Consider the following 26,918-nt stretch of genomic DNA (forward strand, 5'->3'; position numbering starts at 1 on the left):
TAGTTGACACATTCATATGTTCATTCATAAAAGCAATCATCAAAAAGTCTATAAAATCTTCGATAATCTCATCCTCCTCTGATGAGCCTACCATTGCATTTTTTTCTGTGTCGGATGACATATTGTTTTGACTACATGACAATAAAAGTAGAATTATAATAAATGATTAACAACATGATAATTGTTACCATTATTGGTGAAACTAAAAATAACCACTGTCTACAATTTGTCGGCCTTAGTCATTTATCGAACTAAATGGAAATATGCATGCGAAGAAAAAATATATTAATATTTACTTATCTTGTCATACATACTAATGCATGTTGTATGCTATGTGTAAAATTGAAAGTTGAAGTAAAAATAAGGAAATGGACATGAATGAACGCAGAAGAATAAAAGTACATCTAAATATAAAAACAAAAACAATGTCACAAAATATAAAAATAAACATATAAAGACGGATAAAAAACAGCATGTCATCAGGTGCCCAAAAAAAAAAGAAAATAGGAATCATCAAATCATGTTGCACAACCACAAAGAGAATCGCAAACTCCATCAAGCCACAACTTCTCCATTGATTACAAAGCTAGGATCATAGCTACGCGCATATGTGCAGGAGTGCGCATAAAAAACTTCGTCATTCCTTGTCTTCGAATAATGTCAGTACCCTAACGTACTGGACCGGTGGTATGTCCCCAAGCTATAGCAGGGAATCTTGACATGTATCAAGGGAATAGTCATCACCACCTGCACTTACAGCCTCCATGTCTGTTGATTGAGCACGGGACTGTTCCGTTTTTTCCTGTACATAGGTAGTGAAAGTTGCACAGATATCATCAAAGTCACTTGATTGTGACCTTTTAGAACAACCACTGTCAGTCTGGCAATTTGTAGGGCCCTTCTTGTGACTTTTGCCCTTAAATAGTCCCATGTACTCATCGTCGAATGAGTCAACAGCTATAGCTTCAGCAGCATTACTCCCACCAGCTCCAGGTGACCAAAATTTGTTAAGCATTTCATCCTCTTCATCGGAGTCAGGGGCTCCTTGTGTGGATGCACGGGCCAAGGCCCCTGTGGCACAACAATTTTCAACAATTTCAACCATTTCATGAAAATACTCAAATCCTTTCGTCCTGAATTTCTTTACATTTTTTGTTGCCTACCTCCAATTGAAATTTTTTTATATAAGCGTATTGTACGTGTGATAAAATTTTACAAACAAATTTGAAAAGGGTACGAGTTAATTTAATACCTTATTTCAAAAATCATCAGGTGCAATAACCGTTCCTACAATGGGATCTCATCCCAGACTGGTCTGTGCTTGAAGTCGCTTGAAAGTTTTGTAATCAGCTTCCAATCGCTGATATTTTTGTCTCGCCTGTTTTGGTGTGTATCGGAATCCATACAGATGTTGCAACTCAGTTGCAAAATGGTTCCAATGCCTAACAGTCCACACAGTACTACAGCCTTTTGTTTGGTTTTTTTTTTTTTTTTTTGTACCTCTTCTCTCAACATGTTTGTTAGCTTCATTTTAATTATGGAACTCCACATTCTTATGTCTTGATTATCATCCGAATTGTTGTTATCCATCTAACAACACACAATTTATATCTAAACTAAGCTTAAGTAGATATTGAAAAATAACAAGATAAGTCCTAAGCATAATTTATCATATAACTTAAGTTTCTAGAATCAATGCAAGAATCATCTACAATTATGTTTCAATTCGAATAACATATTAATTAATTGAAGTTGTTAAACAGTGTTGGGAAAAATAGATGAACAAGAAAAAGGTAGAATATTAATTGCAAATCCATTGTGAAAGAGTGTTTTATATGAAGTGTACACAGTAGATAATAAGCAGAAAAAGAGAAGTAGCAAAGGGGTAAGTGGCGGTTGACCCAGATGTGAGAGTAGAGGAGTGCTGGTCGACCGGCCTGAAGACCAGGAGGACGACTGGCCAGTTGTCTTGGTGGATGACCAGCTCAGCACTGTTTGGACAGATCAAAGAATCCATTTCTATTTCTCAGTTATTCCATAGCAGATTGATTGAAGGATATACGTACCAGAGCAGTAGGAGTGGAATAGTTGTCACCGGTGATGGAGTAGATAGAGTGGGTGGATGTGCATTTCTTCGGTAGCTGTCTGATTCAAGAATACACTTCACAAATTTGGCCCAAGACAAATAAATTTGGGGATGAATTCCAGGATAAAGCAGGAAATTAGTGAGTTGTATATAGAACCATTATATATTTTGAGAGAAATGTGTGATTTGCTTTACTTCTTTGTTGTTGTTGTTTCGTTGCCCGGAGGGTGAATCTTCCACAATGCACAAAGTGAAACTCAGTTGATTTGTGGGAGCTAGGGTTCACAGGCATGGTTTAGATTTGAAGATCACAATTTAGTTTAAAGAGAGGAAGATAACCCGTGAAGAATCTTCAGCTTTAAATTTGTTTATGTGAAGGTTTTCATAAATGGAGAAGACCGAAGAGAGAGAATATGTATGTTTGGAAACTTTCAAGAAGACCGAAGAGAGAGAATTTGTATGTTTGGAAACTTTTAAGAAGACCAAAGAGAGAGAATTTGTATGTTTGGAAGCTTTTCAGAGTGGAGAAGACGAAACGACGAAATCTGCCAAACAAGAAGTAGAGTTGCATTTTGAACTGTGTGGTGGAATTAAATTTTGAAACTTGTATCCAAACGTGAAACGCAAATAGGAGGGTGGAAATACATTTGGAGAGCACAACCAAACACAGCCAAAATTTCTCTAAGTTCAAACCAAAAAAATTTAGAGAAAATTGCAATTTCTCTGGCTTTGTTCACAGAGAATTTATCTGGCTTTCTTCACAAATTTCTCTATGTTTGAAATATAGACTAATCTACATTTACTCAAATTTTTTTTATCTTCGTTGTCACTTTCGCGCCATTGAAATGAAGAGGATCTCGACAGCGACATAGAACTAGTTCTTTGGCATGTCTCGTCCTCTTAGAAACTTGTTAGATTCATCCATCACATTCTCCTAATCGCCTTTAGTTTTGTTGAGATCTAGTAATGGCGCGAGCATCTAAGGCCGTTGGAGGTGCGAAAAGATCTCCATCGACCGAATCTGGATGTTCAGGAACAGTTCGTCGGCCGAGGTCACCGATCAGGTCAACGTGCCTATTGTCCCAAACCTAGCAGAAAATTCAAACTCAAACGAGCCCAGAACCGACGCCTTAGACACTAGAGACGTCAAATTTGGAGACGATGAACACATCATGAAGTGCATTGGACTCGCCAGAGCACTGTAAAAGAATCCTCCTCTACCGCCGCCTCCAAAGCCATAGCTGGGGCTTGACGGAGCACTGACGTAAGGAGTGAAGCAAATGCTATCGATGTCGTTGGCGTAGATGTAGGGTTCATGAAAGATTGTGGTTTTGCCATTGTTAGGGTCTTGAAGCTCTAGTCTGGAGCATGTGGCAACTTTGCCGCCATTGCTGGTGGTGGTGGTGGTGGTGGTGGGAGTTTCAAACCCTTCTTCCATGTGTGTGTATGTCTGTGTGTGTGTCTGTGTGAGAGAGAGAGAGAGAGGTTTTGGAAGTTGGCGTGAAGAAGTGTGAAGTTGAACCAAGATTGGGTCGGTGTGTAAGTAGGTGAGAGACCTTAGACACATCACAAAATAATATAGTGGATTTCTCCTATTACTAAAACTGAGAGATGGACCTTAGACTAATTTTCTCTAAATGATAAACCTTAGAATTTTTTTAAAATAATTTTCCCTAAATAAAGACAACACAATAGAAAAACAAAAAAGGAAAAAGAAAAATAAAATAAAATAAAAGACAATGCAGCGGAAAAAAAAGAAAAGAAGATTTCCGTTGCCAGGAGTTGAACCCGGGACATAAAATATTCCAAAGCAATTTTGTGCTACAATAGAATTGGTCAACAACTTTACATGAAGCCATTTATATCTATATAATTGTTTTCACCCAATTTCCCCAATTGCCTGCAATTCTGTTTTGCTCTTTAATTTTAAAATAGGTTTGGTTGAAAATTAAATTTTCCAATTTTGCATGCAAAGTTGAAGAATTTCTTACTTATTATGCGTTGATCCCAAATTTGTTAAAAATAATGAAAATTACTCAAAAAGTCTGTTAAATTGTTTCCAATCAAATAGAAATTATGAAGCATTCACTATTGGATGTGAGCGGGAAAGTAGATGTCATTCGAAGCTCAGTTATGTTTGAGCAAAACAGTGGAATGGTTTTGATAAGGGTTTGTTTGAGATGATTTAAATAAGTGTATTTTTTGACTTTTTACGAAAAAAATGCAAAATATGAGTTGGGTTTAAAATGATGTGGTAGAGTGATGATATGATTTAAATAGGATAGTAACTTTTTGAATTTTTTACTTTTTTAGATTATGCCAAACTAAGCCTTATTATGAATTTTTTTATCAGTAGCACATAATTTTGTATCTAGCTATGTAAAATTTTGATGTGACTTTTGAATTAGTTTTGTTTGGTTTGAATTTTCAAGATTCATTGTTTTTTAAATTAATTTTTTTTACTTTTCATTTTTTATTTTCTTTTTATTGAATTTTTTTAATATTCTAAGTAATTTTTTAATTTTAGATACACCTAACATAAATACACTTAAAAAGTATAATACTTGTGAAAAACATCTTTAGAAAATTCACTAAATATCAAAAATATATAATTAAAAAAAAGAAATACAAGAATTCAGTGCATTTTCCTTATTCTTATGTATTTATTGATTTTTTAAAATATTTTATTACAAATATTTTATTTTTTAGATACATCTAAATAAGGTGCATCTAAAAAAGTAAAAAAATTGTTTAAAATTTTAAAAATATTAACTAAAAAAAAAAAATAAACAAACAAAAAATTCAAATTCTAAAAAATTGAAACCAAACACAATGATTACGTTGTAACGTCTTGAACCATCATAGCCACCCCAATAAAATAAAATTCTGCTGCTGGAATTCGAATCTAAAAATGAAAGAAATTCAAAGCAATTTTGTGCCGCAACAGAGTTAATTATGAACTATTTGACATAACAATTATTATATATAATATTAGTCACTCAATTTCTCCAATTTTTCTCTCTTTAATTCTGTTTTGATCTTTAGTTTTAAAATGGGTTTGCCCCAAAACCAACTTGTTCAATTTTAGTTGAAGGATTTCATAGCCGTTATATGTTGATCCCATATTATTAAAAATAATGAAAATTACGAAAAATGTTTTATTTACAATTAAATAGAAATTAAGAAGCCATTCCTTATGGTTAGTACATTAAGGCCATGTTTGTTTGGGCGGACTGGATTAGCATTCCCATGACTAATAATCCTAGGACCACGAATCCGTTGGATTATGTATCCTATCTTAACTAATAATCAAGTTTAAAATAATTAGTCCGTACTTCAATTGTTTAACCAAATATCGGATTAATAATTTTATTAGACTATTAGTCCAATCTCAAACTCATGTCCACCCAAACAAACATGACCTAAGTCTTAGGAGTGAGTTTTAGAGAGACAATCCATTAATGCACCACCTTGAAATATATTGTAGGATCAAAAAGGAGGACTTGAAACTACTCCTCCACACCACATTAAGTCATAATGGCAACAAATAAAATAAAATAAAAATAAATCAAGCAACTATCATTACAAGAAAATATATTTTTGGCGACCACTTTTGGCTACCAAATGGCTTTTAGTCGCCAAAAGTTACGGAATTGGCTACCAAAAATAATATTAGTCGGCAAAAGTCATCATTTTTAGCTACTAACTTTTTTTAGTTGGGGAATGTTGATTATTGGCGACTAAAAAAATTTAGTCGGTAAAAGTGCAACAATTGGCTACTAAAAAATAATTTAGTCGCCAAAGATGCAACAATTGGCTACTAATCACAATTTAGTCGGTAACAATGCAACAATTGGCTACTAAAAAATATTTTAGTCGCCAAAGATGCAGCAATTGGCTACTAATCACAATTTAGTCGGTAAAAATGCAACAATTGGCTACTAAAAAATATTTTAGTAGCTAAAAATGTCACAATTGGCGTCTAAAAAATAGTTTAGTCGCTGTATAGTTAGTTTTGGCTATGAAAATTATTTAGTCGGTATTTAATTTACTTTTAATGACTAAATTTTAGTCGGCAATTATAATTAAAAATTTTAAAAATTAGACTTCAGATTTTGGGGGGCAAAATTAATTAGCTACTAAATATTTCGTCGGAGAAAAGCCTTTATTTATTATGGGCGACTAAAAGAGTGAGTCGGGAAAGAAAATAAATTGGGTTTAAGAAATAGACTCCCACGCGCTCTAACTCTCTCATACATCTCTGTCTGCCTCTGCTCTCCTCCCGCTCTCTCTGTCTTTCTCTCTCTCTCTCTCTCGCTTTTGTCTCCATCGTTAACGGAGCATCACCGCCATCGCACACGAGCACCACCTTCAATCCACCATTGGAGCATTACCCCAGGTATGTCCTCTCTGTAGTCTCTATTCTCCTAATTTCAGCCTCTAGGGTTTTCTTCTTCCGTTTGCATACCTTCACCCAAACCCAACCCCAAATCGACCCATGTTAAGGTTGAGTCATCTGTTCATTCATTGTCCTTGGACATGGAGGATATGGGTTGAATTACTAGAATGGTGGAATGTTCACTGGGTTACACCATAATCTTTTTCAAATTTGTCACAGTGGGGGTTTGGGTTTAAATTTGGGAAACTGGAAAAGAAGATGTGGAGGCCATGGTTTGGTCAATTTGGAAGGCTCATTAAATATGTTTGTTTTTTTTCTAACTACTGCTCTTGCTTGTTTGTTTTTCTCTACCTACTGCTCTTACTTGGCCTGATTCGTCCATGCTTGTATTTGTTGTTGTCTTCTGACCCTTTTGCTCACCATGTGTTTGACAAAATGTTCAAATGAAACTGGACAATGCTCATGTGTTTGACATCTGTTTATGACTTTTGGTAGTGCCCAGAATGAATTTAATTGTTTTTTTCAATTACCTGTTCATGAACTCTTATTGGGTGCAATTTCAGTTTGAGATTGAATTTCATTTTTTTTTTTTTTAAGTTTGGGCCTAATTCATTTTTTTCATTTTCATTTATGAGCTCTGTACATCCAGGCACTGCTTTGGGCCTAATTCGGTCTTTCCCCACCAATTGCTTTTCTTCTTTAATCCACAACATGTTGCTGATTTCTTTGCTCTTGTGGAGACATGCCGATTACTTCAACAGTTTCTTCAAGAAAGTGGTGCATCTAATCAGTCTTCCTTCTTAATGAAACCACTTATTAATGTTATTTGATGTTAGTAAATGCATGTGACTTTCATAATGGCCCTCCTCAACATACTTATTGAGGCCTAAGTTGTTAAATCATTCTTAGTATAGAGAGGAACCCCCCGCTCTCCCCTGCAAATACCCCCAAACCAAAAACCCCCCAATTTTTTTTTTAGTTTTGTACAAAAAATAATTCAATTTAAAAGTTGATATTTTGAAGTTTTGAAAATCAAAATAAATGTTAAATCATCATGTTCCCTTATAGATAATTATAAATGTCGATTGAGGTGAAACGTCACTATTAGACAATTCTCATATATCAAGTGTGAAATTGAAGAAAAGAGTCGCGCTTAATGCCAATTTAGTTAGGATAATAGTGATCTTAGTTAGTTTAAGGTTGTAGGAATATATGTTAGAAATAATCTAAGCAAATTAAAGAGTAGAGTTAGAAAGAAAAGAGTTATTAAAAATAGTCAAATCCTAATAATAAGAGAAATGTTTGGAGGACATTCAGTGAATAAAAATTATATTATTTCTGTAAACTCTTGTTTATTTTATTTTTATTCTCTCTAAGTTTTTCTAACTTGGACATTGGAATGCTTCCAATCAGGTAATACATTAACCACGACGAAAGTGTTCTATTGACTTTGCTTGCTATCATCATCAATCCATCATCATGATGAATTTTTGCCCACACAAAAATATACTCAGCCTCTCACATTTCACACATTAAAGAGAATTAAATAAATTAAATTGTCTAATTTGTAAATGAGCTAAAAGTAAAATGGCCCAATTCATTTTTTTGAGACACCCAAATGGGCCTTAATGAAGTTCGTAGTGATTTTACTTTTATGAGTTCCATCGAATCGTAAAAATCTTCTTGGAACGACCAAAGATTCTATCTTCTAAAAGGAGTTCCAAACTTCCAATTGATTTTTTTTTAGTTTCTATTTCAATGTCTCTGTTAGTGCTTATTTTTTTTTTTTTTATTATTGTTATTTTAAAAGTTGTTTGATAAAGTTAAATAGTCTTGAGTCCATGTCCATTGGAAAAATTATTGCTTCTCCAATGAATGATATTGTCAAAAATTAAGATCAAGGCCAAATTGGAACTCTCGAAAGACTAGATAAACATTGTGTTGTATTTTAGAATTACTAAGTTTTGTGCCAAATTCGATACAAGATTTAGCTACAATGTGTAAAATAAGTTACGAGTTTGCTATGGAAATTGTGGAAATGATAGTTAAATTTTCTCATTTGAGCTAAATTTGTGTGAATTTAGGAGGGAGGTTGGTGTATCAGAGCACCAAGAAGAGGGCCAGTGGACCCAAATGTTCATTTCCCAGAGCACCAAGAATTATATAGGCCATGGGTTGCATGAGTTCTAAAAGGGTAATCTATGTGACCCCACGTCCAACTCAAAGCTATGGTGGTGGTCAACCTCCAGAGCCAGAAAGGAAGTTTGAGAACATAGACGAGGTAACATAATTTTTTAAACTTATTTCAGTAATAATAAAAGGGCAAGATGATTGCCAATAATGTGGAAAATTATGGAACTTACTAGAGATTGTATGGTTATGGATCTCCTGATCTCATAAGTATTTGAGATAACTTGCCCAGGCCTAAGATGGACTTCTACCCCTAGAAGCAGCTAGGAAATCTGAATGTGGATGATAAACCCCTCTTAAAATCTAAGCACAGAATGAGTGAGGACGAGTGATAAGTCTCCACATCTACTTTGCAAGAAGGGCTAGATTGAAAGCTTTGAAATCTCTAAAGCCCATCCCTCCCTTTGATTTAGCCAAACCCAAGCTGTCCCAGCTTGCCCAGTGAGGGCCACGGTCTAAAGGATCTCCACCTCACCAAAAATTACTCGTATATGAATTTAAATGATCATTAAACTTCTTTAGAAACGCAAAACATGCCATAGCATAAGCAGGAATTGCCTGCACAACAGATTTGACAAGTACCTCCTTCTCTGCTTGAGACAACAAACTCTGTTTCCATCTTTGCATTTTTATTCACAGCTTTTTCAATTAAAAACCCAAATGCTTCGGACTTGATCTTCCTAAAAAAGAAGGTACAAAAAATTTCATATATATATATATATATATACTTTATTAATGAGGTAGTTAATTATAGAAATATACATTAGCTTAATTAGTCATTTTACTAAGACTCAAGAATTTGTAAACTACAAGATCACAAAGGAAATAATAATTACTACAGAACATCTTATTATTCTTGTTAACTTTGTTGATAAAAGTGACACATTTGTTTGTCTATGATGAATGCAACTCATAAATCATATTAGTGCTTAGAGAATTGAATAACCTATAAACATAAGAAACAATTTCTGAATTTGTTCATAAATCACATTTGTTTTATATGAACCCTCGAATAAACGGAAGAAACATTTGTTGGTTCTAGTCAAATTGATGCTTACTATTACCTTCTTTTTTTTTTTTTCTATAAAAAAAATTCCTAAAATTTGATTTCTATGTTTTTTTTTATTGGATGTAGATTTCTCATTCCATGTTTGATAATATGCTTAACCAAAACATATCATTTCTTGTTCATGGTAGGGAATTGGTTTTTTTTTTTTTTTTTTTTGTCCAACTTTGTTTTGATTTTGAGAAAGTGATGCAAAAGTGGGGGCAATGACTAAGCCAGTATAGCAATCCATGGTTATTAAGGCAAGGTTGAATCCCTTGAGTTTTTGGTTTGTTTAATTATCTATACTTATTTGCTAAATGCTTCCGCTGATTGGGAGGTTGATTATTATTTTGCAGTTGGTGTCTTCAGAAAGAAAGGTACCAAACTATATGAAGCAAGCTTGAAGGATGAGAAGCCTTCAGATCAATGGCTTCATTATTAAATTAAGCAAGCGTTTTAGTAAATAAATTTAATTTTCCCCTCATGTTTTTACACCTTCAAAATATTCTGTAAATGACATTTGATGTAGAATTTTCTGTACAGAGGACATCTTTTTTGTATGATTCTGTGTTTGTATGGAATTATTATTTTGGGTTGGATTGTATTTGATTTGTATAGAATTTGATGTTAAAAGATCAAATTTTTGTATTGTTGAAACGAAATAGAAATAGATATATGTATTATTTTGTTTATATACAGGGTGCAGGTTACACAAAATAAATGCAGGTTGTGGAGAAATTAATTATAATAAAAAAAACACTAAATAAAGTTTTTGGCAACTAAATGTTTAGTAGAGAAAAAAGAAAAAAATAAAGTGAATTTGTTAGTGACTAACCAATTGGTAGGAAAAAAGGAAATCAATATTTTTAGCGACTAAATATTTGGTTGCCGGAAAGAATCCAAAGATTTTTGGTGACTAAAAATTTTGTAGCCAAAACTATATAAGACTTTAGGCAACTAAATAGTTTAGTAGCCAAAAATAAATGAAGACTTTCGGTGACCCAATGGTTAGTAGCAAAAAATAAAATAAAATGAAAAATAATTTTTTGGCTACTGAATTCTTCAGTCCCCCAATGTAGTAATGTCGTGACTAAAACTTATCTACGACTAAAATTTTTAGTCGCTGAAAATTAAATTAATTTTATTTGAACACTTTTGGCGACTAAATATTTAGTCGCCAAAATATCCCTTTCCCGACTACTCAAAGTTTCGTAGCCAAATGTTAGTCGCCAAAAGATAACTTTTGCCGACTAACCAAAGTTTAGTAGCCAAAACGTTCACTTCCAGTGACCAAAAATAGTTTAGTCGCCAATACTATCGCCGACAGAGTATAGGCGATGACTTTGGCGACAAAAAAAAATTAGTCACTAATTTGTTTCGGCGATCAAAAATGGGATTTTTGGCGACCAATATTTTGGTCACCAAAAGTGTCATTTCTTGTAGTGTATATATAAGCTAATAAAGACAAAATATTAAAAGACCAAGAATCTTCCAAAAATTTATGTAAGTTAAATATACAAGGTAAGTTACATTCAACTCTGTTCATATTTGAAAAAAATATATAATTAGTCGTCCTATATTTTTTATATAATCACACCAAGCTTCCTTCAGTTTTGATTCACATAATATTTAAATAATTTTTTATTAGTAATTCATGAGTTGTACATAATATTTAAATAATTTTTTATTAGTAATTCATGAGTTGTATGAATGAAAAGATGACGTTATTATCTCTTTAATATTCAAATGTATATTAACCTCTGTTTATTTTAGTGTCTGCCTACCATTTGAATTCTTTTTGATTGGTTTGACCTAACTAAAAGGGTCAATATAATTATGCTAGACTTTTGGGACTAACTATATTTTTCTTAAACCTCATATGATGTGTGTAATTTATCCAATATACAAATAATGGGACATATGATGAAAAAAAAAATTTGTCAAACCTCAGATGATGATGTGTGTAATTAATTGTTTTATTTATATTTTAGTCAAAAAAAAAATTTTGATACATCTAATCTAAATATACTTAAAAAGTAAAATATTTTTGAATAAATCTAAAATGAATCCAATAAATACAAGAAAAAAATAATTGTAATGAATTTTTGTATTCAGTGAATTTTTTTTTTTTACACAATTTAAATTTTTAAGTATATCTAAAAAGTATTTAAAAAAATGTATTACCATATTAAAAAAATTATTAAAAATCAAAAAATACACTCTCAGGATAATTTGGCCTATTAGTTGTGTAATACCATTCTATGGTGTGAAGTTGCTAATTCAACTCTTGCAGAGAGAAGTTTAAATTTTTGGAAAATGAGTTGGACCCCCAGTGGGGGTGCTGGGGTCATCTCTAATTGGCTCAAAAACTGTTTTTTTTTTTTTTTTTTTTTCTTTGGTTTTGGCCAGTGACAGTGTGCCAACTGTCACTGGGGGTGCTGGGGGTCGCCCCCCACTGGGGTCTCCAGCATTGCCCTAAATTTTTTATGATGTTTATTTTTTTCCCATTATAAAAGTTGTATGCCGCAATTGGACTCAGACTTGATGATTGTTTTGAAAAAATATTTTTTTATTTATAATTATTTATTTTTCCTTTCTACTGACCAAAAAAAATTATATTATATTTATTATAGTGAAATTGATATGAAATCTAATTAATGAAATAAAGGGATTATACAAGGGTTATTAATTTGGCACATTTCCAGATGAAATCATGTGCCCCTCATATGCACATGTTTCGATCCAACGAATTCCTTGTGTCTTTCAATTAAAAAAAAAAATTAATAGATGATATTTTTTAGATCACTAGGAATATTATTTTAGACAAATAACGACAAATAATTTTCTAATAATTGTTTCGGTCCTTCAATTACGTTTTACATTATTTAAATGATTTTAAAATTGTAAAATTTAATAACTTTTTATTTACATTCCCAATTTTTATAAAATTTATATTTTTAAGAATCCTATTTATAAGATCTTTTAAAAAATATCCATGAGTAATATAAAATTTTTAAGAAAAAAATTCATGAAATTTTCCTATGTTTGTTGTTATGTCACAGTGAGGGGAGATCTATTTACACACCATAATTTATCTCAATACACACTATTTCTAATTCACACCTCCACATCTTCTTCATTTTTTATTATTTTCTCAATTCACACCCTTTATGCCCAAAATATCCTAATCCTACCTACCCCCAACCCAGCCATCACCAGATCCGACGACCTACTCCCGCCCTCATCCATCCTCCACAACCTATCCCAACTGCCACCGTCCCCTCTCCCAGACTCCTTCAACCCTTCCTTGCCTCAACTTCGTCCTATTTCGACACCTCCACAACCACACCTCGTCATTACTGTAGCCTTAGTGACAGCTACCCCCAGCCCTCGCGATTGACTAAGATCGATGAATAATTAATCGAATAGAGAAAGAAAGAGAGAGCAAGTAAGCGAAGAAGAGAAGAAGAGGTCGCAACGGGAGAGGTTTGCCAAAGGAGGCGCTGAAGAGTTGTTGCAGAGGGAAGATGGCACGAGAGGTAAAGGGCAGCGGGGGAGGTGGTGGAAGTGTGGTAAATGGCAACCGACGGTGGTAGGGTTAAGGTAGGTGGAAATGGTGCTATTGCAGGTGAGGGGTGGCAGCCAGCGATCGTGGGGTTGAGAGGAAATGGCAATCGGCAGTGGTGAGTTGAGAGAGAGGGAGGGGTGTGTAGGTAATTTAATTAGAGGATATAACGGTAATTAAAAAATTTTGAGATAATGTTGTGAATTGAGAGAATAGGTGGTGTGCAAATAGAAGCGCCCCACGGTGAGATTTTTCTGACTTCGTGAAATTTCACAAAGATAGAAAAACACAATGGCATAGAAAAAATTTTGTGTGTCAATACAGAGAAAAACACAGAAACACATAAAAAAAATTATGTTTCAACACCAAAAAAAAAAAAAAAACACAAAAAGAGAAAAATTTGTGTTTCAACACAAAGAGAAACAAGGATAGGGAAATTTTTTGTTTCAACACAAAGAAAATAATAAGAAGAGAGAGAGAGAGAGGCTGCTATCAAATTTTAAATTTTGGCACAATTGATTTGAATTTCAAATTTTCGTACAAATAATTCAAATGTTTTTTTTTTGTGTAAATAATATATTATTTACCAACTTGGCCCGACCTAGAATAGATACCTGATCGTCAATTGCATGTGTGTTGAATTTGGGCCTATTTCATTTTGTCCATAACTCCCCTCCTTACAAGAACTTACATGTTGAATTTTTATAAAGTTCAAATACTTATTAAATTCTCATTCACGCATATATAATCTGAAACAAATATACAATATTATTCCTCACGTGACATAAAATACGTTACACCATTTAGACCCATAAAAAATAATGTATGACGCCCACCTCAATTTTAGCTTAGACCCATAAAAAATAATGTATGACGCCCGCCTCAATTTTAGCTTAAAAACCATTTCCACGAAAACTAACCGTAAATGGTACGCAAAGAGTACCATTTCCCAATTTCACACAATATTCACATGCTTAAACTCGTACCCACACGTTAATATTGTGTCCAATAATTCTTATTGAGTCGTAGCGTATTTGTTTTCAGTTGCACATGTTTCTTAGCAAAGATCAATAAGACCGTTTCATAAATGCGTCGGTGTTTTTCGTTTTTATTTTTAATAATATTATATATATTAATTAGTATATTAATATTAGTTATAATATTATTATTAATTTTACTTATTAAATAAATTATAAAAATTAAAAAAAATTTAAATTATATCATATCATCAATTAATACATTAATTAATATATTAATTAATATATATAACACTATTCTTTTATTTTTATTTTTTTATCACGTCGTACCTGTTTAATTCCGAGGCAAATAAAACAAAAAGCACGTGGGCGCTGTTGCTGCTGTGCACGTGTCTTGAACGTGGCTAATATTTTGGAGTCTTTTGAAAAGAGCTACAAAAGTCAATTTTTAACTTTTTTTTATTTATTTGAGTTATATTATTCTTATATTTTTTATTTATAAAAAATAAATTAGATTAAAAAATTAAAAAATCAACTTTTTATTAATTTCTCAAAATATTCCTTTAATTAACTATTTATTTTTATTATTATTTTATTTGATTAAAATAATTATGATTTGAATATAAAATTTTATTTTATTATATTAATTATTTTAATTTATTTTATTTTTTAGTGAGTTATGTGAGACTTATTTTATTAATATTTTAATTATGTTAGACTTATTTTATTTTATTAATTAATTAATTTTTTTTAAAAAGACATAAAAAATGTAAAAGATAATATGATTTAAAATAAATTAAAAATAGACGTAAAAGGAAAGGAAAAACCAAAAAACGTATGGGTATCATACACGACAACGTCCTATCTTATCCTAATCAACAACGTCCAATTAGATATTGATTTATTGAGTTTGGTTTAGATCTAAAAATTAATTTGTTTCTAGAAAAAAAAATTTAAAAAAATGAATTTTTTTTGAAAAAAAAATCTTTAGCAGACTTTGTTTCAAATGTATTTTTTAAAAAAATTATTTACTTTTCAGATTCATCTAATTTAGTAAAATCTAAATTGAAAGGCCTTTTATTTTATTTTTTTAAATCACTAGGCACGGTTTGAGAAGAAAAATATGAGGTTTTTTGGCTATTTTAGTCACAAAAGACAAAATAGGTTATTTTAACCACAAAAAATAAAATATCACATCCAACCCATAATCATTATACTCTTCTCTTATAAAAAAAGTCAAAAAGTCCTTCCCAAAACAAGCTTTTTAGCCCAGACTAAAATAGTCAAAAAAGTCAAAAAGTTAAAAAGTCAATCCACTTCCCAAACTAACCCTAAAGACAAAAAGAAGTCCACAAAAAATTGATAAAAATTGTGAAATCTAACCTAAACATAATGCAGATCACATTCAAAATGAATTTGGATTACACATTTATATTTTTGTGTGCAAGTTGTATTACCTTAACATAAAGTTTTTGAAAATGATTCACAAATAAATTTGTAGAAAAAACTAACTGAGAATGATGTGATAGTGATATTTTTAAACTACAAATCACAATAGGAATCTTTTAGTTTGAAGTAAAAGAAACTAAAAAGCACAATATTTTTTTCACCATTTGTGTAATGGATTTTGATTGAGACCACCTTCAATTATCACCTCTATCACCCCTTTTATACATACACATGTGACGGCTGGTGATGGAGGAAAAGAAAAAAAAAAAAAAAACTAACCAATGAGAGAGAGGTCAAGAGCGTGGAGGAGAAAGGAAGTCCGAATTATTTTTTGATTTAATATTCGTGACTGGTTAAAATTCATGACAATGACTATTTAATATTCGTACTATTCCTGAAAGTCAGAGAGTGAGCTTTAAAATGGCCACCAAAAGTTTTAGTCAAATTTTAATAGTCTCTCCGTCCTATAATATTAGTCTCTTATTTTATTTTTTATTATTTTAAAATATTAACTTTTTTTAAAAAATCAAGTACAAAAATAATATAAATTTTTTATTTTGTCCTTCTTTTAAATTCATAAATAATATAAAAAGTACAATTATGATATTGATATTTTCAAAAAAAATACTATCAAAGGGTAATTTTGAAAAATCAACTTTTTTAAAGTACAATAATTATACTACCAAAAAAAATTAAATTTCTTAAAAAAGATCATTATTTTAGAACGGAGGGAGTATTAAATCCTGTGCCAAAATCTCATCCCTCTTTCTTTTTCCATGACTTGTTTTATAATGGCATTTTGATTTGACTTGTAACAATGAAAATAAAAAATACTTTAATATTAAAATAAAAATAAAATAAAAGAACGGAAAGTCTTGTAACAATAAAAAATACTTTACAAAATCAGTCACGAAATCTTATATAGCCTCCGTTTGGGGAGTAGGTTGGTTTTTTAGCTTTTTAATTTTTTGGTTATTTTAGCCTGAGATTAAAAAGCTTGGTTTGGGAAGAACTTTTTGACTTTTTAACTTTTTTGACTTTTTTTGTGAGAGAGGAGTGTAATGATTATGGGTTGAATTTGATATTTTATTTTTTGTGTCTAAAATAGCCCATTTTGTTTTTTGAGACTATTTTAACCCCTGACCCACCAAAACCGACTTCCCAAACTATGCCATAGTCGATTGTCAAGGCTTAAAATTAATCGATAGATTGATCGGCAGGGGCGGAGCTACCAAGGGGCTGGGGGTCACGTGCCCCTGGATTTTGCAATTTTTTTTTTTTTTTAAAAGCAAACATAAAGGAAATACTTTAAATAAAAAAATTATAAAAATAATATTTTAAATGTGAATGATATTTTTAAAATAATAAGGATAATAATAGTTATTTTGATTGAAAATAAAGCGATTACCATATTATTATCTATGAAAATTTCAATGTAATGGTGATGTCTATCACTATTGACATGCAAACATAATTAATCTCAATAAAAATATAAAATTTATTGAATTATTAGTTACATTTGACATGTAGCGTTTATTCTCTATGTGTTTCTTTACTATTGGTTGGTGATATCACATGTTAATGATGACGTGGTATAACTATTATATTGAATTTTGCGCATATTTTGTATAAAAAAATTACTTTATCATTATATAATTTATTTTAAAACTTTATATCCATGACTTTTTTTAATATTGTCCATGATACACTAATTACAAATAATATTTAGCTTATTTGGTTCTAGTTTTCAGAAAACAGTTTTCAAAAAATTCTATATTTTTATTTTCCGTATTTTAATATTTTCAATAATTTTTTTTAATATTTTAAGCAAATTTTTTTAATTTTTAAACATACCTAACATAAATATACCTAAAAAGTATAATATTTGTGAAATTTTTTTTAAAAAAATACACTAAGGCCTCGTTTGAGAACAGACTAATTTAGTAACTTTTTGGCTATTTGACTAAAATATGAGCTAAAAAAATTAGTATGTTTGGGATGACTTTTTGAATTTTTACGAAAAGATGTGCAAAAAGTAGAGAGCAAAGAGAATCTTTAACTTTTTGGTATAAGTTGTTGGCTTTTTGACTTTTTGGCTAAATGGGCTGGTTCCCAAACGAGACCTAAATACAAAAAAAAATATATGAAAATTCAGTACATTTTTCGTATTTTTGTGTATTTAAATTTATTAATTTTTTAAAATATTTTTTCACAAATATTTTACTATTTGGATATATATCTAAGTAATGTGCATCTAAAAAAGTAAAAAATTGTTTAAAATTTAAAAAATATTCACTAAAATTAAAAAAAAAATACGAAAAATAAAAAACTTAGTTTTCAGAAAACTAAAACCAAACACACTGATTAATTTTTTTTTTTTTTTTATCTTTCTTGAAGTTAATGGTAAAAATTTATGTTAAATATTTTTATAAAAAAATTTAATATTGTAATTAATAAGTGCCTCCTCTGCTTTAATTTTTTGGCTCCGTCATTGTTGATCGGCAAAACTTTGTGACAAATTTCGTGAAGTATTTTTTATAATCAGTAACATTACTCAACAACATAAATAAAATTTGTCTCTTTTTTTTTTTCGATACCCAAAATGTCTCTAAAGTAAAATTTTTAGAATCTACCCTTACAAACTAAACTGATGAAAACTAGTTGATTCACTTAAATTGTCGGACTTCCACTTCAATAGAAAAAGATTCGAACTCTAATCAATAAGAAGAGGAGCGTACTCCTTTATCAACTAACTAGGATGGCCCTTGTGGTAAATTTGTCTCATTATTGGAGTAAGATTACTAGCATATCATATTTTCATTGTTAAAATTGGACTTGAGAAAACTATTTTACAAATACACCATTGGGAGTGCCCTAATTCACTATATAATACAACTTTATACCAAGAGAGAGAGAGAGAGAGAAGCTTCATTTCTCCAACTTCCCCATAGACTAAAAACTCAAACAAAAAAGAAGATGATGGCGAACTCAACAAGCACAGGCAAAACCCATGCCGGTTCCGACCTCAACTACGATCGGAAAACCGAGCTGAAAGCTTTCGACGACACAAAAGCCGGTGTGAAGGGGCTAGCAGACTCCGGTCTATCCAAAGTCCCTCGCATTTTCATCAACCATCAACCCAACAATCACAACGGTACGGACTCACACAATATCGAACTCAAACATAGCATTCCAGTCATAGACCTCGGAGGCATCCACAACGACACGAGTGGACGAGTCGAGGCGGTGGAGAGAGTGAGAGAGGCTTGTGAGAGGTGGGGTTTCTTTCAAGTTGTGAATCATGGGATTGAGAAGAGTGTGATGGAGGAGATGATTGAAGGGGTGAGGAGGTTTAATGAGCAAGAGACGGAGGTGAAGAAGAGGTTTTATACAAGGGATGTGATGGGGAAGAAGGTGTTGTTTAATACTAATTTTGATCTGTTTAGTGCTCCGTCGGCCAATTGGAGGGATACCCTTGCTTGTATTATGGCTCCTCACCCTCCTCACCCTGAAGAATTGCCTGAGATTTGTAGGTATGTGATCTTGGTTATGTCAAACAGTGAATTTAGTTATCATATTTTGTCGTTAAAATAGAATTATTGAAACACAGAAAATCCATGACTAATAAATTAAAGAGAAGGGTTACTTACATCCAGGGCGGAGCTATCAAGGGGTCAGGGTGGGGTCACGTGCCTTCCCTCCCCTCGGTTTTGCAAATTTTTTTTTTTTTTTTTTTTCAAAAGCAAACATAAAGAAAATATTTTAAATAAAAAAATTTATAAAAATATTATTTTAAATGTCAATGACATTTTTAAAATAATAAGAATAATAATAGTCATTTTGATTGAAAATAAAGTGATTACGATATTATTATCTATGAAAATTTCAATGTAATGGTAACGTCTACCATTATTGACATACAAACATAATTAATCTTAATGAAAACATAAAATTTATTAAATTATTAGTTATATTTGACATGTAGCATTTATTCTCTATGTGTTTCTTTACTATTGGTTGGTGATATCATATGTTAATGATGACGTGGTACAACTATTATATTGAATTTTTACGCATATTTTGTATAAAAAAATTACTTTATCATTATATAATTTATTTTAAAACTTTATATCCATGACTTTTTTTAATATTGTCCATGATACACTAATTACAAATAATATTTAGCTTATTTGGTTCTAGTTTTCAGAAAATAGTTTTCAAAAAATTCTATATTTTTATTTTCCGTATTTTAATGTTTTCAATAAGGCTAAGTTTGGCATCTTTAAAAAAAGTCAAAAAGTCAAAAAGTCACTATCCTATTTAAGTCACATCATCTTATTTAAGTCACATCACCTCTCTACTACATCACTTCAAACCCAACCCATATTTTATAAAAAGTCTAAAAATGCACTTATTTAGAACATCTCAAACAATCCCTAAATTTTTTTAATATTTTAAGCATTTTTTTTTTAATTTTTAGACACACCTAACATAAATATACCTAAAAAGTATAATATTTGTGAAAAAAATCTTTAAAAAATACACTAAATACGAAAAAATATAAAAATAATATGAAAATTCAGTACATTTTTTATATTTTTGTGTATTTATTAATTTTTTTAAATAATTTTTCACAAATATTTTACTATTTGGATACATATCTAAGTAATGTACATCTAAAAAAGTAAAAAAAATTGTTTAAAATTTAAAAAATATTCACTAAAACCAAAAAAATACGATAAATAAAAAAACTTAATTTTCAAAAAACTAAATTCAGAAAACTAAAACTAAACACACTGATTAATAAGTATCCTCTCTGATTTAATTTATTGACACCGCTGCCACTAGTTACATCCATACAATTTTTTCTTTCACAATCCCCTTAACGAGATGGGAGGACAGAATGCATGAAAAAACAATTTTGAGAAAATATTTTAATGTAAGTTAATTCTTCAAATTTTACTTGCTATATAATTTGGAAAATTTGGGAAAGAAAAATTTTGTGAATAATTCATTTCTCTTAATGAAATTGCAAAAAAATTCATTGTTTGACTTGAATTCAAGTCACTTCAACCCCACATTTTTTGGTATAAACAATGGTCCCAGGGAACCTAGGTTGGAAAATTTACCCACAAGTCCTAGTTTTTGAAAAGTTGAACTATTTAGTCCTAAAAGTTTTCTTATGCTCCATTTAGTCCCATTTGCACATCAATCTAATATTTGAAACATTAATCTGATGTTCGAAATCTAATGTTCGAAACATTAATCTGATGTTCGAAATCTAATGTTCGAAACATTAATATGATGTTTGAAACATTGTAATGGGACCTTTCAGTCTATAAGAAAATTTTTAGGACTAAACAGTGTATAAGTTATTAATTTGGGATTTATTGGTGCATCCCCCTTAGATTAAACTAGTTAATAAAAACAAATTAAAATAAAATAAAATAACTAATAAGATAAAATATCATATTTAAATAATCATTTTATATTTTATTTTATAATTATTAAATCAATTACAAAAAAATCAACTGTCATCCCAAGCGCAACCTTTTTAATCTAAATAAAATAATTAAAAAAATTAAAAAGCCAATTAAAATCACCTATTCCCAAACAAGGGCAATGTTAATGTTCTTGGGTTAATTTTTCATTCAAATTGTGATTGTGGGGAAAGTTATTAGATAGTTTCGATGCATCATGTAGTGTTATTTACATCGTATTTTTGATAAATGAGAAATTGTAATTTATATTGAATTGAGTGAGTCATTTATTGCCTCTCAACTACTTAATTAGTTATCATGTCTCCTTTGTAAGATTTCCTGTTATGCCATTAGTTTGAATTATTGTCATAAAGACAATATCACATATATTTTAAGATTGTCCAATAATTTCCTATTATTGTAGAAAGATGATTTATTTTTTTATTTTTATTTATTTATTTATTTATTTTGGGTATATTCACAAAGCACCTTTCTCACTTTGGCATGTGATGGTTTGACGGATTCTCATTTATCATTTTAAAATTAGATTGATCTCATAATCGTATATTTATATGATTTATTATATTTATTTTACAATAATTTTTTATTATACATACCTTAATTGGAGCTGACCATAAGAAAAAAAATTTAAAAAAAAAAAAAAAAAAAGATCACGTGATATAAAATTGGCAGTAAAAAAGTTGTTAAAACAATTGAATCGAGAATCAAAAGGACCAAACTCATGATGAAAGTGTAAAAATTTAATTCCGGCAAATGTGCTTGAAATTACTTCAAACTTGATAGTTCAGTTGGAATCAATCCAATAAGCAAAACTCATGAAATTGTTACCTAAGCAAACGATTTCCATTGTGTGGGCTTTAAAATTTGTGTTTTTGCCATATATGGAAACTTTTCTTTTAGCAATTTCATTTTCAGTCTCTTATACTTCCTAGCATCCCCCAATTTTTTTTATTATTATTTTTTTATTTTCATTATTTTTTGTGTCTTATAGATTTTCATACTTCCCCTTGTGGATCGACGATTTTTTCTATCATAAATTCAATAACTTTAGTCTATTAGAACGGTATCTAATTTTTTTTTTTTTTTTTTTTTTTTTTTGTACATTATTGCTCGGTCATTTATGGTTTTGGTTTTTCTCTCAAATTGCAGAGATGCAGTGATAGAATACTCGAAGGAAGTGATGAAATTGGGACACACTTTGTTCGAACTGATGTCGGAGGCTCTAGGGCTGAACCCAAACCACTTGAAGGACATGGATTGTTCAGATGGGATCCTACTAATGGGACATTACTACCCAGCTTGCCCTGAACCAGACCTAACTTTAGGGGCTAGTAACCATTCAGACAGTGACTTCCTCACAGTACTCTTACAAGACCAAATGGGTGGGCTTCAAGTTCTTCATCAGAATCAGTGGATTGATGTTCCTCCCATGCCTGGAGCTCTAGTCATCAACATTGGAGACCTCATGCAGGTAAACCCATCTCCAACAGATCATGCTACTTCAATCGTGTCAATATTATATTTTAGTAGGTTAGCATTATGCTTTGATAAACTTGCTTCATTAGAACATGGGCTGCTTTTTTAGTATATCACTTGTATTAGTGTGTCTACCTAATTATATGTATTTGTATTGTCTTTAAATTTAAATATTTTTAATGCAATAATGAATATTTTAAATAAAATTGAATTCATTAATTTAATCCAAATTTAAATAAGATAAAATACATAATTTAGTATAGTAGAGTTTTGTAGCGCACACTTGGCAACATTGTACAATAATGTTGATTAAATTATTTTAATTGAGGCAAAGGTTAACGAGTATTCTTGGAGCAATGTGATATTAGAATTTGTATAAAAATGATTTTGGAGAAGGTGAAAAGATTTTACAAAAATTAAATTTACCGTTTTTTTTATATATATTTTCTTGTGTCTTAAGAATACTTGTTACGTTGATTTTTATATATATTTTTATATAATAATGAATATTTTTATATATATTTTCTTGTGTCTTAAGAATCAAAATGTTGGTAGATTCACTACACCTACACGAGATCTCAAATTTAATTCATGCTACACATTGATTTTGATTCTTCAATAAAAACTTTTGATTTTGGGATTGAATATATATATTGAACAGAGAATGCTTATGCAGACTAATTTATTAGTTTTAATGTGTCATACTTTGGGCAGCTAATCACTAATGACAAGCTCAAAAGTGTGAATCACAGAGTGCTTGCAAAGCATGTAGGACCAAGAATATCAGTGGCATGTTTCTTTAGACCCCAACTTCACGCTGAAAATGCCTTGAAATCTTATGGACCCATCAAGGAGTTGATCTCAGATGAAAATCCCCCACTGTACAGAGAAACCACTGTTAAGGACTTCCTTGCTCACTATTACGCAAAAGGGCTTGATGGTGTTCCCTCTTTACTCCATTTGAAGTTGTGAAGAGCTTAGGCACGAGATTTGCTATATCTTTTTTTTTTTTTTTTTTTTTATCTTTTTGTTTTAATGTATTATCAGTCAGAAGATTATGGTTTTGTTTGATATACTTTATAAGGTTACGCATATTTTTTTTTTTAATTTTTGGGAGTACGTATCAACGTGTTTGGTATAACTTTTGATTAATTTATGAGACAAATAACTTAAATCACTACAAGAAAATACATCTTTGCCGCCCATTTTTGCCTACCAAAAACAATTTACTCGCCAAAAGTTATGAAATTGGCTACCAAAAATAATATTAGTCGGCAAAAGTCAACTTTTTAGCTACTAATTTTTTTTAGTAGGGGAATGTTGATTATTGGCAACCAAAAAACATTTAGTAGCTAAAAATATTACAATTGGCCGGTAAAAATATTTTTAGTAGCTAAACATATCACAATTGGCGACTAAAAGAAATTTTAGTAGCCGTAGAGCTACTTTTAGCTACTAAATTGTTTAGTAGCCGAATGAAAATAAAAAATATATTTTTTATCTTTGGCGATGGTTGCCAAAAATATATATTCAGCGACAAAATTCCTTTTTAGTTGCTGTAGAGTTACTTTTGGCTACTAAATTGTTTAGTAGCCGAATAAAAATAAAAAAATTATTTTTTATTTTTGGCGACCAAAATTTTGGTCTTCAAAAATATATTTTTAGCCACAAAATTCCTTTTTAGTCGTTGTAGAGCTACTTTTGGCTACTAAATTGTTTAGTATCCGAATGAAAACAAATAATTACTTTTATCTTTGGCGACCAAATCATATTTTAGTCACCAAAGATGATTTATTTCAGCGACCTTTCAAATTTTGAATGGATTCCAAAAATTATTAGCACCTCTCTCTCTCTCTCTCTCTCTCTCTCTCTCTCTATTTTCAGAGTCCCTCTCCGTCTCCGTTGCTCCTTTCCCCTCCCTCTCTCACTGCCGCTCTTCCTCGCCTTTGCCGGAAACCGGAGCACCTCCTCCCCCGCCATCGCCATCGTCATCGTGAGTACCGCCGCTCTTTTCACGCCGCCTCCTCCTCCGCCGATCTTCATAGATCCACCGCCACCGCCACGAGATCCAGAGGCTTCATTGTTGAGATGAACTCTGCTCCATTGATGCTCCGTCTCGCATATGCTTCTCTCTCTCTCTCTCTCTCTCTCTCTCTATGTATATATATAGGAATTGGGTTAAAATTTTATATTAAACTTGTTTGGCTGTAAAATTGAAACAACTTGAAATCTACAATTTTTATTTTCTTGATGAAATTGGTCTTTCTCTTTAAAACATAGAAGGAACCTAATCTAAAATTGGGATATTTAAAATCCGTTCTCATAAAAACCTAGTTGATTCTAAATGGAAAAATTAAATTTTCACAATTAAATGCACCCTAATAAATTGGAACTTTCAATTGGTTGATTCGAAATGGAATAATTCAATTTGCACAGCTAACTGACCCCTAATAAATTGGAATTCTCTAAGAAAATATTTTAAAAATTTCATCCATGATCGATGTTGATTTTGCAAGGGTAAAAACATGATCAAATTGGGATTGTTTATAAAGGAGTTATAAATGAGAATGTGAGACCAAGTTACAAGACCACACTGGTTGCTATTAAAGAGCTTGATCATGAAGGATTCCAAGGCGACAGAGAATGGCTGGTATTTGTTATTTGTTTTGGCTTACATTGTTTCTGTTCTTTTTTTTTTTAAGCTCGTTTATCTTATTATTATTCAGCCTCGCATTTGCAGTAACTATAGATATGTAAAGCTTGGCACTCTACTTTATTTTATCCTGAAAACACACTACTCACAGGAAATAGCCTATTATAAAATTGTGGAGGGAAGGGAGTCACTTAGTCTTTTTATTTTTATTTTGTATAACTTGTATTTTCTAGATGGTACCTTGTAACCACAAATAGTTTGAAGTGGCTAGTTAATTTACTTTTCATTTGTGAAAGAATGTGGACAGAATGGTTGAACTAACTGAAAGTGGATCATTTTGGGTTGCCTCACAAACGATGGAGAGAGAAAGAAGAGGGTGGGAAGGAGGAGTGCAATATTATTTTATTTTCAATATAGGTAATAAAAGGACACATTTTCATGGGATACAATTTGGAAAACTCCTTTATAAATATGTTCCTGTTCTTTCTGCATTGGATGGGTGTCTTGATGTTCTTGAGATCTCATGTCTAATGTAATTTAGTGGAACTAGCTTCACTTTATCAGACTAATTTAGTGGAACTAGCTTCATTTTATCAGACTAATATATATATATATATATATAGGAATTTCTTTGCGATAGAAGGCTCGCTTTTTTTCCCCCTGTTTTGCACCTTAGATTGATATCTATCTATATCTATTCTGAAGCAATGGTAAAACTTGAAATTGTGATTTATTTGCTGACCCTGTGCACCATGGTATTCTAATCGTCAGGCAAAGCTAAAGGCGTCTCATTATCAATTGGCACCCGGACGTTCTAATGGGAATTCACATTTTCCTTCACAATCACCATCTCACCTTGGGGTTTATAAAATCGCTACTCTTGTTTAGTTTGGGGTTTATGCTTGCTTTGTTGATTTTTAACACAGTTATGGAATCTATAGTAAAAATAGATGAGCTAGTGGTTGTTTTTTACACCATTATATGTTGAATCCGGTCAACACACTCCTGAACCTGTTGACAATGATCGTGGTGCTACAGTTAATATCCCTCTTGATAATGGAAAGGTAGACTAAAGTTCAAAGGATGTTGAACCTGTTTACTATTTTTATGCATAGACATAGGCTTTGTTAATTTCATTATCCTCTGCTGCAATCTAGGATTTCAGAACAAAGGAGAAAGAACTCCAAGCAAAGGAGGCTGAATTGAGAAGGAGAGAGCAGGTACTTGTTTATACTAATTAAAATTGTAGCTTCCGAATATGTTTTACCTAGAATTGAATGGCTATTTTTTTAATTTTATTTTCATGGACACTTTGTATTAATCTTATTAGTTTTTCATTTTATTTATATTATGCCTTTGTCATGGATTCCCTAAAGGTCTATCACAACCTTGTTCTATTTTTAGACACCTTAAAATTACCCTATGAGGTCTAAATATTACATTTTCTATTTTGTGCACTTTAGGCATAATTCATCTTTATGGCTATAATAAGCTTTAACAAGAACTTCTTGTAAATTTATGACATTCGCAGGCTTGTTAGTGTGCCTTCTATGGAATATTATAGCAGTTACCGT

General features: G+C 31.1%; 1 protein-coding gene and 1 long non-coding RNA gene across 3 annotated transcripts; both read left to right on the top strand.

The window, feature by feature from the left end:
• The first annotated feature begins 6,276 nt into the window (after positions 1–6,276).
• Positions 6,277–10,327, top strand: LOC145795022 (uncharacterized). 2 transcript variants are annotated; one of them, XR_014335122.1, is made up of 3 exons: positions 6,277–6,485; positions 8,570–8,766; positions 9,873–10,327. It is a non-coding gene; the product is annotated as an uncharacterized LOC145795022 (long non-coding RNA). The 2 variants fall into 2 exon arrangements; XR_014335121.1 differs by having other exon boundaries at positions 6,280–6,485; positions 10,080–10,327.
• An 8,090-nt stretch (positions 10,328–18,417) lies between these two features.
• On the top strand, positions 18,418–23,810 carry LOC114289773 (1-aminocyclopropane-1-carboxylate oxidase homolog 1). Its single transcript, XM_028233540.2, has 3 exons — positions 18,418–19,247; positions 22,365–22,686; positions 23,406–23,810. Exons 1-3 carry the CDS (start codon positions 18,691–18,693, stop codon positions 23,661–23,663), a joined length of 1,137 nt encoding a protein of 378 aa, XP_028089341.2. The 5' UTR covers positions 18,418–18,690; the 3' UTR covers positions 23,664–23,810.
• Positions 23,811–26,918: the final 3,108 nt, after the last annotated feature.

The sequence above is a fragment of the Camellia sinensis genome, chromosome 7 (assembly GCF_055761805.1).
Source record: "Camellia sinensis isolate YWXY chromosome 7, ASM5576180v1, whole genome shotgun sequence".
NCBI lineage: Eukaryota > Viridiplantae > Streptophyta > Magnoliopsida > Ericales > Theaceae > Camellia > Camellia sinensis.

Coding starts and splice junctions, on each gene's coding strand:
- LOC114289773 (XM_028233540.2), top strand. CDS start 18,691: ATGATGGCGAACTCAACAAGCACAGGCAAAACCCATGCCGGTTCCGAC. Junction 19,248..22,364: donor GAATTGCCTGAGATTTGTAG/GTATGTGATCTT, acceptor CTCAAATTGCAG/AGATGCAGTGATAGAATACT. Junction 22,687..23,405: donor ACATTGGAGACCTCATGCAG/GTAAACCCATCT, acceptor TACTTTGGGCAG/CTAATCACTAATGACAAGCT.